This window comes from Lepidochelys olivacea, assembly GCF_965140295.1.
Source record: "Lepidochelys olivacea isolate rLepOli2 genome assembly, chromosome: 5".
NCBI lineage: Eukaryota > Metazoa > Chordata > Testudines > Cheloniidae > Lepidochelys > Lepidochelys olivacea.
In genome coordinates, this window is record NC_140415.1 from 23,056,843 (window position 1) to 23,071,303 (window position 14,461).

At 40.5% G+C, this 14,461-nt stretch overlaps 1 protein-coding gene across 1 annotated transcript in view; it reads right to left on the bottom strand.

Annotated features, from left to right (window-relative positions):
• The window catches only part of PDZD2 (PDZ domain containing 2), a 327,010-nt gene that overhangs the window by 19,475 nt on the left and 293,074 nt on the right, over positions 1–14,461 (bottom strand). Inside the window, exons 20-22 of the mRNA XM_084629338.1 lie at positions 11,548–11,692; positions 2,900–6,554; positions 1,802–1,919 (exon numbers count right to left, since the gene is read on the bottom strand). Of these exons, the coding sequence (XP_084485464.1) occupies positions 1,802–1,919; positions 2,900–6,554; positions 11,548–11,692 (3,918 nt within the window). The remainder of the gene's footprint in view (positions 1–1,801; positions 1,920–2,899; positions 6,555–11,547; positions 11,693–14,461) is intronic.

The following is a 14,461-nucleotide window of genomic DNA, read 5'->3' on the forward strand; positions in this document are numbered from 1 at the left end:
TATTTTTCTTAAAAAAAATCCAAACTTAATTTCAAAATTGCCAGTGATGGAGAATCCACCACAACTCTTGGTAAATTCTCTGAATAGTTAATTGCCCTCATTGTTTTTGAACGCTAGCAGGAAATTCAGCACTGCACAGACATAAAGGAAGACACAATCTCTGCCCAGAGGAGCTTCCAGTCTGAATCAGACAAAGACGCCCACATCATATTTCAGTGCTTGTATAATTCTGAAGAACTCCTCTATTGTAGGCTTCAATTCAGTACGTGACTAAAGTTTTCCAGCCTATGTGCCATACTGGCCTTAAGTGTGATATGAGAAACTATGCAGACATAGAGTCCTTCCAAAAAGCATTCAGTTTTATAAATATTTGAGTTCTCTGATTTTAAAAACGGGCATGAATAAATAATCTCTCTAAGATTCCATGTAAAATACTTGAAAGTGCATTTAAATTATTTTTGGCCACGAATAAAATCCAGTTCTAGTATTTCTGGAAAAGCTGCCATACCCACCTGGGCTCACCCAGCTCTGGGGACTCAAAAGTTTTAACTAGGCTGTCCTGGGAAAGATAAAATCAAGTCACTCTAGGAGGTCCTGGTTCTCCCCATCCCATCTCATATTTGAAACTGTGACCTTCACAAATAAAGTTCAGAAACTTTCCAAATCTACCTCACTAGCTGGTGATATGCACCAGATGTCACTTACACTCAATTCCTCAAGTGTTGTGGTTACCATGTGAATACTCACACACTCGCACATGTGCATGCAGGCTAAATTGGCAACAATTTCACTTGGGAGGCTTTTAGGAACCTGGCCACTGAAGGTTGCCTTAGTACAGTGCCTGGCCTCCGTGGACCAGAGGGGTAAGAGAGAGGAGCCAGGAGCCTCTTGCAACATTGGGTGTCCCAAGCAGCCATGCTTCATGTTGCTGCCAAGCTGCCAGTACACATTTAAACCAAGATTATTCTGTTTTCATTGCCTTTAATGATAATAAAAAACAGGAAGCTTACAGTAAGTGCGAAGATTGGCATTTCATGTTTGGCTGAGAACTTGGTTTGAGCCAGATGGGGTTAACGGTGTTAAAGCTGGCCTGCAGCTACTTGCTAGCTCAAAGACTTTCTAAGCTCTGGTAGTGCCTGACACAGAGACATGCTCCACCAACAGATTTGCAGAATAGACCATTTCACTGTGGATCACAATTGCTTTCACATTAGAGGAGTAAGCCAGTTATACCTGCCATCAAAATAACTTTTAAAAAGTCCTTCAAATGAACCACATGAGTTTATGGCAGACATTCTAAGCTACAAAATTACGGGCAAGCAGTGGTGCCATCAATGGTGATAGGTTATCACTGAAAATGGGGCTACTGGATGTCTTCTAAACCTGTCTGGAATGGATCTTAACCTGTATTAAAAAAGAACTTACTTACATAGATAACTAAAATGTGGCTAAAAGAAAAGGAGGACTTGTGGCACCTTAGAGACTAACCAATTTATTTGAGCCTAAGCTTTCGTGAGCTACAGCTCACTTCATCGGATGCATCCTGTGGAAAGTGTAGAAGATCTTATTATCTTATGTTGTTATTATATTGTGTGTATATAATAAGATCTTCTGTACTTTCCACAGGATGCATCCGATGAAGTGAGCTGTAGCTCACGAAAGCTTATGCTCAAATAAATTGGTTAGTCTCTAAGGTGCCACAAGTACTCCTTTTCTTTTTGCGAATACAGACTAATACGGCTGTTACTCTGAAACCTAAAATGTGGCTAGTGATTTTAAGTTTTGATCTTCCATTTCTTACCTCTGCCTGTTCTTTGACTTCTTGGAGCACAGTGATGATATCACATTTTGCCTTTACTGATGATAAAACAGATTGCAATTTCTGCTGGTCCAGGGTTGAGACTAATAGCTGGTCCAAGCTAAAAATAATATACACATAAATGTAAAATGCTGCACTGTATTTCTGTCAGAATGAAGGGATATGTTTCAGTACTAAGTACAGTACATTTCACATTAGCATCAATTACCTGAGCTTTATTTCACCACTTTTGTTACTTTTATTTCTTTAAATGGTGAAAAACATTTTTCAGATGTCCTCCATTACATGCATCTTCACTTTAGGCAATTTACACCTCTGATTGCACACACGAATCAAGTGTCGAAAGGCTGTATACTGTGGTGCAAAAAGGGAGGCCAAATTTAAATGGGCCTGGAAATGAAGCCCTGTATCTTTCTTAAAGATCTGAACCACCAACAGGATAAAACAAAGGGAGATTATTTTTAAAAATATTGCTATTAGAGTGTCAGTGAGCTCAGTAATTGCCATATTAGGAAAAGCGAACTACAATGACAGGCTCCCATCTAAGGTGGGCAAGGAACAACAGTTATCTCACTTTAGATTACCTTAAAAAAAAAAAAAAGAGAGAGAGAGAGAGTGTTAAAGGAAAGAAAGTGAAGGAGGGCTAGAGAGAAGGGAAATGTGGAATCTCTTCTAAACTGCTCAACACCCTAAAATCCCAGAGGCTTCATTTCAGTGCCTTGACCTAAGTGAATGTTGAGGGTGCTCAGGAATTTGCAACAGGCGCTCAGCACCGCATGGGATCCAGCCCGTTTTATACAGGGCATTTCAGCCACGACTGAAATGCAGCCACCTCTGCCATGTTTCTCACCAAACAGCCATAATATACAATACTTAAAGCTTGAGAAACACTGTGTCCAACTGATAGCGGAGTGAGGGCTTGATCTAAAGCCATTCCATTGAAATATAATTAACTTCAGTGGGCTTGCAATTAGGTCCTACATAGCTGGAAGTTTTGCCAGAGAAAAGACTGCAGGAATGACAAGAACAATATTTCAGGAAATGCTTTTTCAATCAATAACTACAGAACATTAAACTAACCTGATTGACCAGCTTTTTTCTGATGGCTTCCTATCTGGGGAGCTGTCATGTGGCACATCATCGTCAGATGCTGACCCAGGAGTCCCCAAGCCACTATTCCAAGGACTACTCCCTTTAGAACATAGCCGATTCATTTTTGCAAGGTTGGAGAGGGCAGACGATGCATTCAGATTTGAAACATTTTCAACAGGCAGGCCGAGTGATTTCCTGGGTGTAATTTCCAGTTCTGTTTTGAAATGGGTGGCCTCGGGTTCCACTGAGAAGTCCTCATTGCACAACTTGTCAAGATCTGGCATGCTCAATGCTCTGAGCTCTCGGAGCTTCATGCGGGACAGTGAATGCCTGCCGTAACCCCTGCTTCTTCGGATGTGAGGTGTGGTGGGCGATGAGACATGCAGATCTCCTGAAGTGTCTTCTCCCTTGCTTTTCTTTAAATGAATGTTGTCTTTGCTGCTGTCTGCTGAATTCTGCTGCACATGTGCTAAGATTACATTTGTTTGCGATTTCTGAGGATATGTTGGACTTTGACTGTCGCTACATGAACTCAAACTTCGCCTCAATGTCTGCACTGCATCATTTGTGCTGGTAGTGCTTATGGAGGATATCCCACTAGATGATCGTCTACCAACGTATGGTTTAGAACTCATGGAGGTTGAATGTATGTCTATAGCTTTAACAACTGGTCTATCGAAATTTGCCAGATTCTCAAAAGATTTGATCCTCTGTTTCACAGAGAAAGATGAGGTAGATTCTTGTGGCCAGTTCAGTTCATAATAATAATAATTTCTCTTGAAAGTTTTTAGTTTATCTGTGGCAGGGCAGCTATTTTCATTAGCTAAAGAGAGCTGCTCCAGGCTTGGTTTCTGGACACTTTGGGGAGTGTGTATTTGCTCTTTTCCATCCTGGGTGCCCTGGCCATTCAGCACCCTGAGATGGACAATTTTTAGCATCCCTGAAACATTGTTCTGAACACCTTGCATGGGGTGTGCTGAAACATCTATAACATTACTGTCCTTTCTCAAATGACTCGACAACTGGGCTGGCATTGAGTAAGTCCTCGTCACGGTTTTGGATGCACTGTGTCGATTTCCATCCCCAACGGTATCTACTTGAGTGAAATACTGGCCATCCCCTATCTCCTCAGTTAACTGGCTGACCTTTGTATTGGTAGCTTCTGCCTTTTCCAGCAGCAGGTGCTCTGAAGATGGTGCTAGGGAGGAACAGGAGGAGGATAACCTCACCTCAATGAATGTGCGTTGGATTTCCTGGCCTTCTGGCTGCTCCTGCTGAATCGGGGGAGAACTCAGTGAGGAGGAGTGATTGTTACAGACTTCTAGGTTTTGAGGACCTAATTGCTGAATATCATCTTCACTGTAACTGCTGTTTATCAGGTTTATGCCTGCGCCATGGTTTTCAGCTCTCTTTTTCACATACTCACCTTTCAGCGTCTGCTTAGGAGAGGTAGTTACTTTGGTCGGATCTTCCCTAGCTTTGAAATCACCAACATGCATCTTAACTCCCTTCTCATTACACACATGCTGCTGCACTGAAGCCGGCCTTTCTTTTTGTTTTTCACCTTCTCTCTGTTGCTCCATTTCCCCAGCAACACTTAGCTCACTATTGCCCCTTGATTGCTTTTCATTGTTTTCCACTGAGCTGCTGCTGCCATTCAACGGAGGTGGTGATGTTTCTTCAAGCACAGCTAGAGATGGTTTATTTTCTTGCTCGGATTTAAGAGTCTTAGAGACTGGTGGTGTGCTCTTGCCAGGTTCCACGTTTGTAGGTAGGTTACGGGACACAGAGACTTTCTTTCCTAGAAGCTTGGGTGATAACTGTGGAGAAACGGAAGTTCTTCTCTGATCAGTCCCACTGGCTTTTGCAGGATTAAAGCTCGGAGCTTCTGAATTTGCCTTCGTTTTACTTTTGATAGTAAGGCCCTTTAGCTTTGGTCCTGTTTTGGCTCTCTGACTATTTAAAAGTGTTTCCACAATAGTCCTTTGGGCCATTGCCTTAATTTCATGATGCGATTTTTTCTGTGAGGTTGGGCTGTGCTGTACTGTAACTCCCTTGCTGTAGCTTGTGCTGGAACTTTGGATTTTTGCATTACAACTTCTTCCCAATGGCCCACCATTAACTTTTTCGTTTTTCCCTGACAAGTCCTGGGTCGTACCAGCCTTACTTAGATCTTTTGATTTAGTAGGAGTGGGTGACCTGGACGTGAGTGTTGATCTTTGTGATAAAGAGTCTATCCGATTACTATCAGTTTTATTCAAATTAGCCAAACTGTTTGTTTCCTTCTTTGTCAAAGCAGAATGATAACTAACCTTGTGAATGCACTCATTAGCCACCAGTTCACTTTCAAAATTGGATACTTGTTTTTTATCATGTTGTTCTTTGTCCAGCAAATTGCTTTCCAAGCCATTCACCTTCTCAGTAGTGCAGAAACTCATATTTTTGCTTTGCAAAGCCATATTATCTTTGGAAGACTCACACGGTTTCCCAGATTTTTCATTGTTCTCCAAGCCCATTCTGTCTTCTGTACTTAAGGCACCGTTGTTATGGAAGGAGCAAACTGGATGAACACCCAATGGAGGGCTGAGGGTCTCTTTATCTGGTAGAGAAACTGAAGGGAAAGAATGTAAGGGAGTGGCTGGAACAGTATTTAAATGCTGTGGGGTGTGTAGAATTGAATTACATTGATCTTCTAGTATAAATGGAGCTTTGTCATTGTTTGTATCCAGTGAACTATATACCGCACCGCTCTCTGTTTGTAAAACTTTTGCAGTGTGAGAGGATGGTGGGGAATGATGAAATATGCTTCTAGCAGACGTGAGCTGCTGATTCTCCTGAATCGGCTGACGTGGCTCATTAGTCATGCAGCAAATTTCAATTTGCTCCTCATCTGACTCTGTAACATTGCAGGTTTCAGAGGATTTACCATCAGCGGATGGCAAGAGCAAACTGTCACCAGTAGAATCCGGGGCTTCGGTGAGAGATTCTGTGTCTGAAGGAGAATCCTCCACAGCACCATACATTGATTTTGGAAATGGTTCATTTCTTGTATCTTCCACAGAGTCTGCTGCAGGCAAATCATCTACACTTAAACTGCTAAAATTCCTAGAATAGTTATTTAAGCAGCTTTTATTCACAGTGAAAAGTTTGCCTGTATTAATGGAATCCAGTACTGATAACCCCAAAATCCCCTGTGCATTAGCTGCATAATTCACAGTTTTTTCAGATAGCTCCTTCTTCGTTATATCTGGCTCAGAATTAGTAGAACAACCTTCCTCTGTCTCACAACTGCACTCAGCAGTGTACTCATCTCTGGGGCTTGCTACTGTCAGTAGAGACTGCGAAGTTCTATCCTCTGAAGAATTCAATTTGCTGATGAAGTCATCAATATCAGTGACTGGGCTCACAGCACTGTCCTTGGCACAGCTGACCTCCGAGAAACCTGCTTGCACCTCTTCGGTCTTGGCATCAGGTGGCAGCATTGTTCTCTTTGTGACATTCTCTGGATTTTCGTTTTGCAAAGTCTTTTCTTCACATCTCCCAGAACTGGTTTCTTCTTCAGCTACAAGGATGCTGCAGGGGTCAGCCTGATCTGAACCATCTGTCCCTGAAGACATGAGGAGGTTTGTAAGTCTGTCCACAGCTGTATCAAGATAAAAAGAAAAAAAAGACAAATAAAACACTTAACTCTCATTAGTTATGTTAATGAAATGTTACACGCAAAATATTGCGTTCTTACTACAAAAATAGATACACATATATTCTCGCTATGTTTCCCTATAGCTCTGCCGTTCTTTTCTCCTGTAATGACTCTCATATTTCCAGAAATAATCGCATTCCAGCTGGATCAGAATAATATATGCGGGGGTAGAGGGGACTTATTTTTAGTGAGTAATTATGGTTTGTTTCATTCTTAACTTTGATGGTTAGTATCCTGTTTAAATTTCAAAGTGTAAGTACATAGCCAGTTGGGCCTGGCTGTGTTCATTCCCATTAACCCTAGAACAAAGAGGAGGAATACACAGTACCAGACTGAAAAAAATTGCACTGAATACCTGAAGACTAGTGCATTAATCAGAGGTGCTTAGGTACTGCAGTGATGAGAAATTGTATAAATGCTTTGGCTTTGGTCCCGCGAGCACTTGTGCATATGCTAAATTTTACACGTGAGTAAGGTTATGGGGGCATTGGTGTTTACGGGATTGTGGTCTTAGATCTTCTCTTTCATCTCATGAACATTCAGCCCAATTGCAGGCAATTTATTGACTGCCCACAACTCCATCCACTTATTCATATGCACATTCCCACTCACCCACCTCTCCCAGTTTGCTCAGTTACATCACAGATGACAGCAAGGAGGTGGGTTGTGTAAGAAGTACATATACAACGATTGGGAAGAGTTTCTGGCAAAATGGAGGAAACACTGGAGGAAGGAGGGAGGGAAGGAGAAAGGCCATTTTAGATTTGGTTTTGGTGAGTAGTGAGGACCTCATAGAAGAAATGGTTGTAGGGGATAATCTTGGCTCAAGTGATCATGAGCTAATTCAGTTAAAACTGAACGGAAGGATTAACAAAAATAAATCTGCAACTAGGGTTTTTGATTTCAAAAGGGCTGACTTTCAAAAATTAAGGAAATTAGTTAGGGAAGTGGATTGGACTGAAGAATTTATGAATCTAAAAGTAGAGGAGGCCTGGGATTATTTTAAATCAAAGCTGCAGAAGCTATCGGAAGCCTGCATCCCAAGAAAGGGGAAAAAACTCATAGGCAGGAGTTGTAGACCAAGCTGGATGACCAAGCATCTCAGAGAGCTGATTAAGAAAAAGCAGAAAGCATATAGGGAGTGAAGAAGGGAGGGATCAGCAAGGAAAGCTACCTTCTTGAGGTCAGAACATGTCGGGATAAAGTGAGACAGGCTAAAAGTCAAGTAGAGTTGGACCTTGCAAAGGGAATTAAAACCAATAGTAAAAGGTTCTATAGCCATATAAATAAGAAGAAAACAAAGAAAGAAGAAGTGAGACCGCTAAACACTGAGGATGGAGTGGAGGTCAAGGATAATCTAGGCATGGCCCAATATCTAAACAAATACTTTGCCTCAGTCTTTAATAAGACTAAAGAGGATCTTAGGGATAATGGTAGCATGACAAATGGGAATGAGGATATGGAGGTAGATATTACCATATCTGAGGTAGAAGCGAAACTCAAACAGCTTAATGGGACTAAAGCAGGGGGCCCAGATAATCTTCATCCAAGAATATTAAAGGAATTGGCACCCAAAATTGCAAGCCCATTAGCAAGAATTTGTAATGAATCTGTAAACTCAAGGGTTGTACCATCTGACTGGAGAATTGCTAACAGTTCCTATTTTTAAGAAAGGGAAAAAAAGTGATCCGGGTAACTATAGGCTTGTTAGTTTGACATCTGTACTATGCAAGGTCTTGGAAAAAATTTTGAAGGAGAAGGTAGTTAAGGACATTGAAGTCAACGGTAAATGGGACAAAATACAACATGTTTTTACAAAAGGTAGATCGTGCCAAACCAACCTGATCTCCTTCTTTGAGAAAGTAACAGATTTTTTAGACAAAGGAAACGCAGTGGATCTAATTTACCTAGATTTCAGTAAGGCGTTTGATACAGTGCCACATGGGGAATTATTAGTTAAATTGGAAAAGATGGGGATCAATAGGAAAATTGAAAGGTGGATAAGGAATTGATTAAAGGGGAAACTACAATGGGTCCCACTGAAAGGTGAACTGTCAGGCTGGAGGGAGGCTACCAGTGGAGTTCCTCAAGGATCGGTTTTGGGACCAATCTTATTTAATCTTTTTATTACTGACCTCGGCACAAAAAGTGAGAGTGTGCTAATAAAGTTTGCGGATGATACAAAGCTGGGAGGTATTGCCAATTTAGAGAACGACAGGGATATCCTACAGGAGGATCTGGATGACCTTGTAAACTGGAGTAATAGTAATAGGATGAAATTTAATAGTGAGAAGTGTAAGGTCATGCATTTAGGGATTAACAACAAGAATTTTAGTTATAAGCTGGGGACGCATCAATTAGAAGTAACAGAGGAGGAGAAGGACCTTGGAGTATTGGTTGATCATAGGATGACTATGAGCTGTCAATGTGATATCGCCGTGAAAAAAGCTAATGCGGTCTTGGGATGCATTAGGAGAGGTATTTCCAGTAGGGATAAGGAGGTTTTAGTACCATTATACAAGGTACTGGTGAGGCCTCACCTGGAATACTGTGTGCAGTTCTGGTCTCCCATGTTTAAGAAGGATGAATTCAAACTGGAACAGAAAGAAAAGGAGTACTTGTGGCACCTTAGAGACTAACCAATTTATCTGAGCATAAGCTTTCGTGAGCTACAGCTCACTTCATCGGATGCAAACTGTAGAAAGTGTAGAAGATCTTTTTATACACACAAAGCATGAAAAAATACCTCCCCCCACCCCACTCTCCTGCTGGTAATAGCTTATCTAAAGTGATCACTCTCCAAACACATTGTAAGGAGAGTGATCACTTTAGATAAGCTATTACCAGCAGGAGAGTGGGGTGGGGGGAGAGAAAACCTTTTGAAGTGGTAAATACCCATTTTTTCATGCTTTGTGTGTATAAAAAGATCTTCTACTTTTTCCACAGTATGCATCCGATGAAGTGAGCTGTAGCTCACAAAAGCTTATGCTCAAATAAATTGGTTAGTCTCTAAGGTGCCACAAGTACTCCTTTTCTTTTTGCGAATACAGACTAACACGGCTGTTACTCTGAAACTGGAACAGGTACAGAGAAGGGCTACTAGGATGATCTGAGGAATGGAAAACTTGTCTTATGAAAGGAGACTCAAGGAGCTTGGCTTGTTTCGCCTAACTAAAAGAAGGTTGAGGGGAGATATGATTGCTCTCTATAAATATATCAGAGGGATAAATACCGGAGACGGAGAGGAATTATTTAAGCTCAGTACCAATATTGACATAAGAACAAATGGATATAAACTGGCCACCAGGAAGTTTAGACTTGAAATTAGACGAAGGTTTCTAACCATCAGAGGAGTGAAGTTTTGGAATAGCCTTCCAAGGGAAGCAGTGGGGGCAAAAGATCTATCTGGCTTTAAGATTAAACTCGATAAGTTTATGGAGGAGATGGTATGATGGGATAATATGGTTTTGGTAATTAAATATTCATGGTAAATAGGCCCAATGCCCTGTGATGGTATATTAGATGGGGTGGGATCTGAGTTACCCAGGAAAGAATTTTCTGTAGTATCTGGCTGGTGAATCTTGCCCATATGCTCAGGGTTTAGCTGATCACCATATTTGGGGTCGGGAAGGAATTTTCCTCCAGGGCAGATTGGAAGAGGCCCTGGAGGTTTTTCACCTTCCTCTGTAGCATGGGGCACGGGTCACTTGCTGGAGGATTCTCTGCTCCTTGAAGTCTTTAAACCACGATTTGAGGACTTCAATAGCTCAGACATGGGTGAGAGGTTTTTTGCAGGAGTGGGTGGGTGAAATTCTGTGGCCTGCGTTATGCAGGAGGTCAGACTACATGATCATAATGGTCCCTTCTGACCTAAATGTCTATGAATCTATGAAAGGGAAGCATGCTGTTGGGAAAAGCGCCAACCTGCCCATATCCCTGCTACCACAAGCCTCTTCAATGCTTGGGCTAACCTAGGGATTTAGGAATGGGACTTCCTGGCCTGCCAGAAAGCCCTTAAAAAACAAATGGTGTCTAAGCATCACTCATTTGGAAACTAGTTAGACCTCTAAGTATTAACAGTTGAACAAATAAGAGTGTATTTCAGCTAAGACAGAACAAAATGTAGTGCTGCTCCTGAACGTGCAACATGTACCGTTTTTTTCAGACACTGTTTGCCACAGTACATTATTCTTTTAAAAACTGTAGATACAAACATACTGCAGGATAAGCATAAATCTTCTTAGTGGGAAGAACTAGGTATCAACATTTCCACCTAAACTAGAAACAACTCTTTACAACAAAAATGCAAATAGCCATTTCAACAAGATTCAAGCATTAGACGTCTGTTTTTACACTTTCTTTCTGAGCAGTAGAACTTTCTGATTTACCAAGAAAGAGCCTGGATTTCATTATTTTACTATCTGATCCCAAAATACAACTTAAACTTCACATTTTAAGAGACAGATTCGACTAAAAGGATCAGAGTATTTAAATTATTATACACAATTATGTATCATATGCATAGTCAAATTAACTTGTCATTTATCAACAAGACATTGACTGCAAATTTGATTGTCATGCTTGACCCTAATACTTCCATAATTAAATTCCCTGATGGGTTAACTTGACTCTGCATTAGATGGTTAAAAGCATTAAATATTTTGATACTTTTTGTCAAATATTCTGGAGCTATTATTTTAAATGTGAGCTTTAAACCTTCAGGTCAGGATGACGAAACAGCACTTCATGATGACTTGTTATAAATGACTGAAAATCTGTCTCCGTAATGAAATACTTTATCATCAACATCAATACACACTCACACACACCACTTTTTCTGAATTATCTCAGTTGCAAGGTCAGCAAAACACCTGATCAAGCTTTTCCCACTTACGTATTCCAAACCAACAGTATAAGAGTAAAAAAATGCTCTCACCTGATACTGCCTTTTGCACCTCTAGTGTTACAGACCTGGGGAGATTCTGTATGAACAGACAGATTTCCTGGGATGTCATTCCACTGACTGGGGTACTGTTGATGGATAAAATCTCATCTCCTACTGTCAGCTTTCCCATAGATCCCTAATATGGTTACAGAGATAAATGAATGTAAATACCTGAGAGGCTCTATCACAGAAGCAGAGGGCATAGCTTACAGTACAAGAATAAATGTTTTACAAGCAATGCTCCCAGTTTATAGTGGTTACAGAAGGCAGAACACTGGATATATTTAGTTTACAGACAAGTAAAGTGAGGAACAGAATGTCGCTCACTCTTTGTGTTTACCAAGCGGGGGATCTGATGACAGAAGGAACCTCCCAGTCTTTGTGACTCTGCACAGAGACCACGTATCTCTCAGTGAAGATATTGGAGGTGTTGCTTGGCTCCCACAGAGGCTGGTATGAGGAAGAGGCCATGGTCACTTTCCTCTAGAGAACGAGGAGTACTTGTGGCACCTTAGAGACTAACAAATTTATTTGAGCATACGCTTTCGTGGGCTAAACCTCACGTCATCGGATGCATGCAGTGGAAAATACAGTAGAAAGATATATATATACACAGAGAACATGAAAAAATGGGTGTTGCCATACCCACTATAACGAGAGTGATCAGTTAAGGTGAGCTATTATCAGCAGGAGAAAAAAAAACACTTCATCAGATGCATAGAATGGAACATATAGTAAGAAGATATATATACATACAGAGAACATGAAAAGGTGGAAGTTGCCATACCAACTCTAAGAGGCTAATTAATTAAGATGAACTATTATCAGCAGGAGAAAAAAAACTTTTGTAGTGATAATCAAGATGGCCCATTTCAGACAGGAGCCTATCCTTGCAACAAAGCCTGATGCCAACTCTGTCCACATATCTATTCAAGTGACACCATCAAAGGACCTAACCGCATCAGCCACGCCATCAGAGGCTCGTTCACCTGCATATCTACCAATGTGATATATGCCATCATGTGCCAGCAATGCCCGTCTGCCATGTACATTGGCCAAACCTGACAGTCTCTATGCAAAAGAATAAATGGACACAAATCTGACATCAGGAATCATAACATTCTAAAACCAGTGGGAGAACACTTCAACCTCTCTGGTCACTCAATAACAGACTTGAAGGTGGCAATTTTGCAACAGAAAAGCTTCAAGAACAGACTCCAACAAGAAACTGCTGAACTAGAATTAATTTGCAAACTAGATACCATTAACTTGGGCTTGAATAGAGACTGGCAGTGGCTGGGTCATTACACAATTGAATCTATTTCTCCATGTTAAGTATCCTCACACCTTCTTGTCAACTGTCTGAAATGGGCCATCTTGATTATCACTACAAAAGTTTTTTTTCTCCTGCTGATAATAGCTCATCTTAATTAATTAGCCTCTTAGAGTTGGTATGGCAACTTCCACCTTTTCATGTTCTCTGTATGTATATATACCTTCTTACTAGATGTTCCATTTTATGCATCTGATGAAGTGGGCTGTAGCCCATGAAAGCTTATTCTCAAATAAATTTGTTAATTCCAATTCAGCAATTTCTTGTTGGAGTCTGTTTTTGAAGTTTTTTTATTGAAGAATTGCCACTTTTAGGTCTGTAATCGAGTGACCAGAGAGATTGAAGTGTTCTCCGACTGGTTTTTGAATGTTATAATTCTTGACGTCTGATTTGTGTCCATTTATTAATTATTATTATTTAATAATAAACTATTATTTCCCTATGCTTATTTTTCCCCCTACTGTTATTCACACCTTCTTGTCAACTGTTGGAAATGGGCCATCCTGATTATCACTACAAAAGGTTTTTTTTTCTCCTGCTGATAATAGCTCACCTTAACTGATCACTCTCGTTATAGTGGGTATGGCAACACCCATTTTTTCATGTTCTCTGTGTATATATATATATATCTTCCTTCTGTATTTTCCACTGCATGCATCCGATGAAGTGAGGTTTAGCCCATGAAAGCGTATGCTCAAACAAATTTGTTAGTCTCTAAGGTGCCACAAGTACTCCTCATTCTTTTTGCTGATACAGACTAATACGGCTGCTACTCTGAAGCCTTTCCTCTAGAGAGGTATTCTGGCTGAATGAACCATAGTTTCTCTAGGATCTCCCAAAGCAGTGCTGCCTCCTAGTTATCACCTCCTAGCATTTGACCAGGAACTTGGGACCCTACTCAACTCCCATTAAACCAATTTGAATCTTTTCACTGCCTTAAAAAGGAGCAGGTATCAGGCTTTTGAGGCATAGGATAAAAATATTTCCCAAGGTTACACAATGAATCAGTGGTTAAGATAGGAATAGGGACCCAAGGATCATGACTCTCAGACCCCTGTTCAAACCACTATGCCATACTCCCTCACAACAGTAAAGATTCACTAAATCAGCGAAGAATACCACGTCACACTTTGTTCACACAAAAATTCTTTGTACTGTTGAACAATTTGCCTAAGGTCAGCATTCTGTATACATGCCAAGCAATTATCCCCACTGTAACAAGCACAGACAGAGTGCAGAGTAGATAATAAAATAAATTAAAAAATAACAGGAGAGAATGGTTACACCCTAAATTGCAATATAATTCTTGCCTATTAATAAGCAATGTACATTTTATCATTAATACTTTATGTTTCTAAATCACTTCTCTTCCTTACATAAACCTTCTTTTGTTTCTGGCAAAGTAGAAAAATTGTAGTGAGCCCTAAAACAATAATTACTAATATGGATTATTTCATTTTGGTATGTTTTTGCTGGTTGACTATTTCAAGCTTAAATCAGATGGGGGCATGACTGTCTCTAAAACACGTAGTTTAATGGCATATTAGAAAGATAAGGAATAAGACTTTTTTT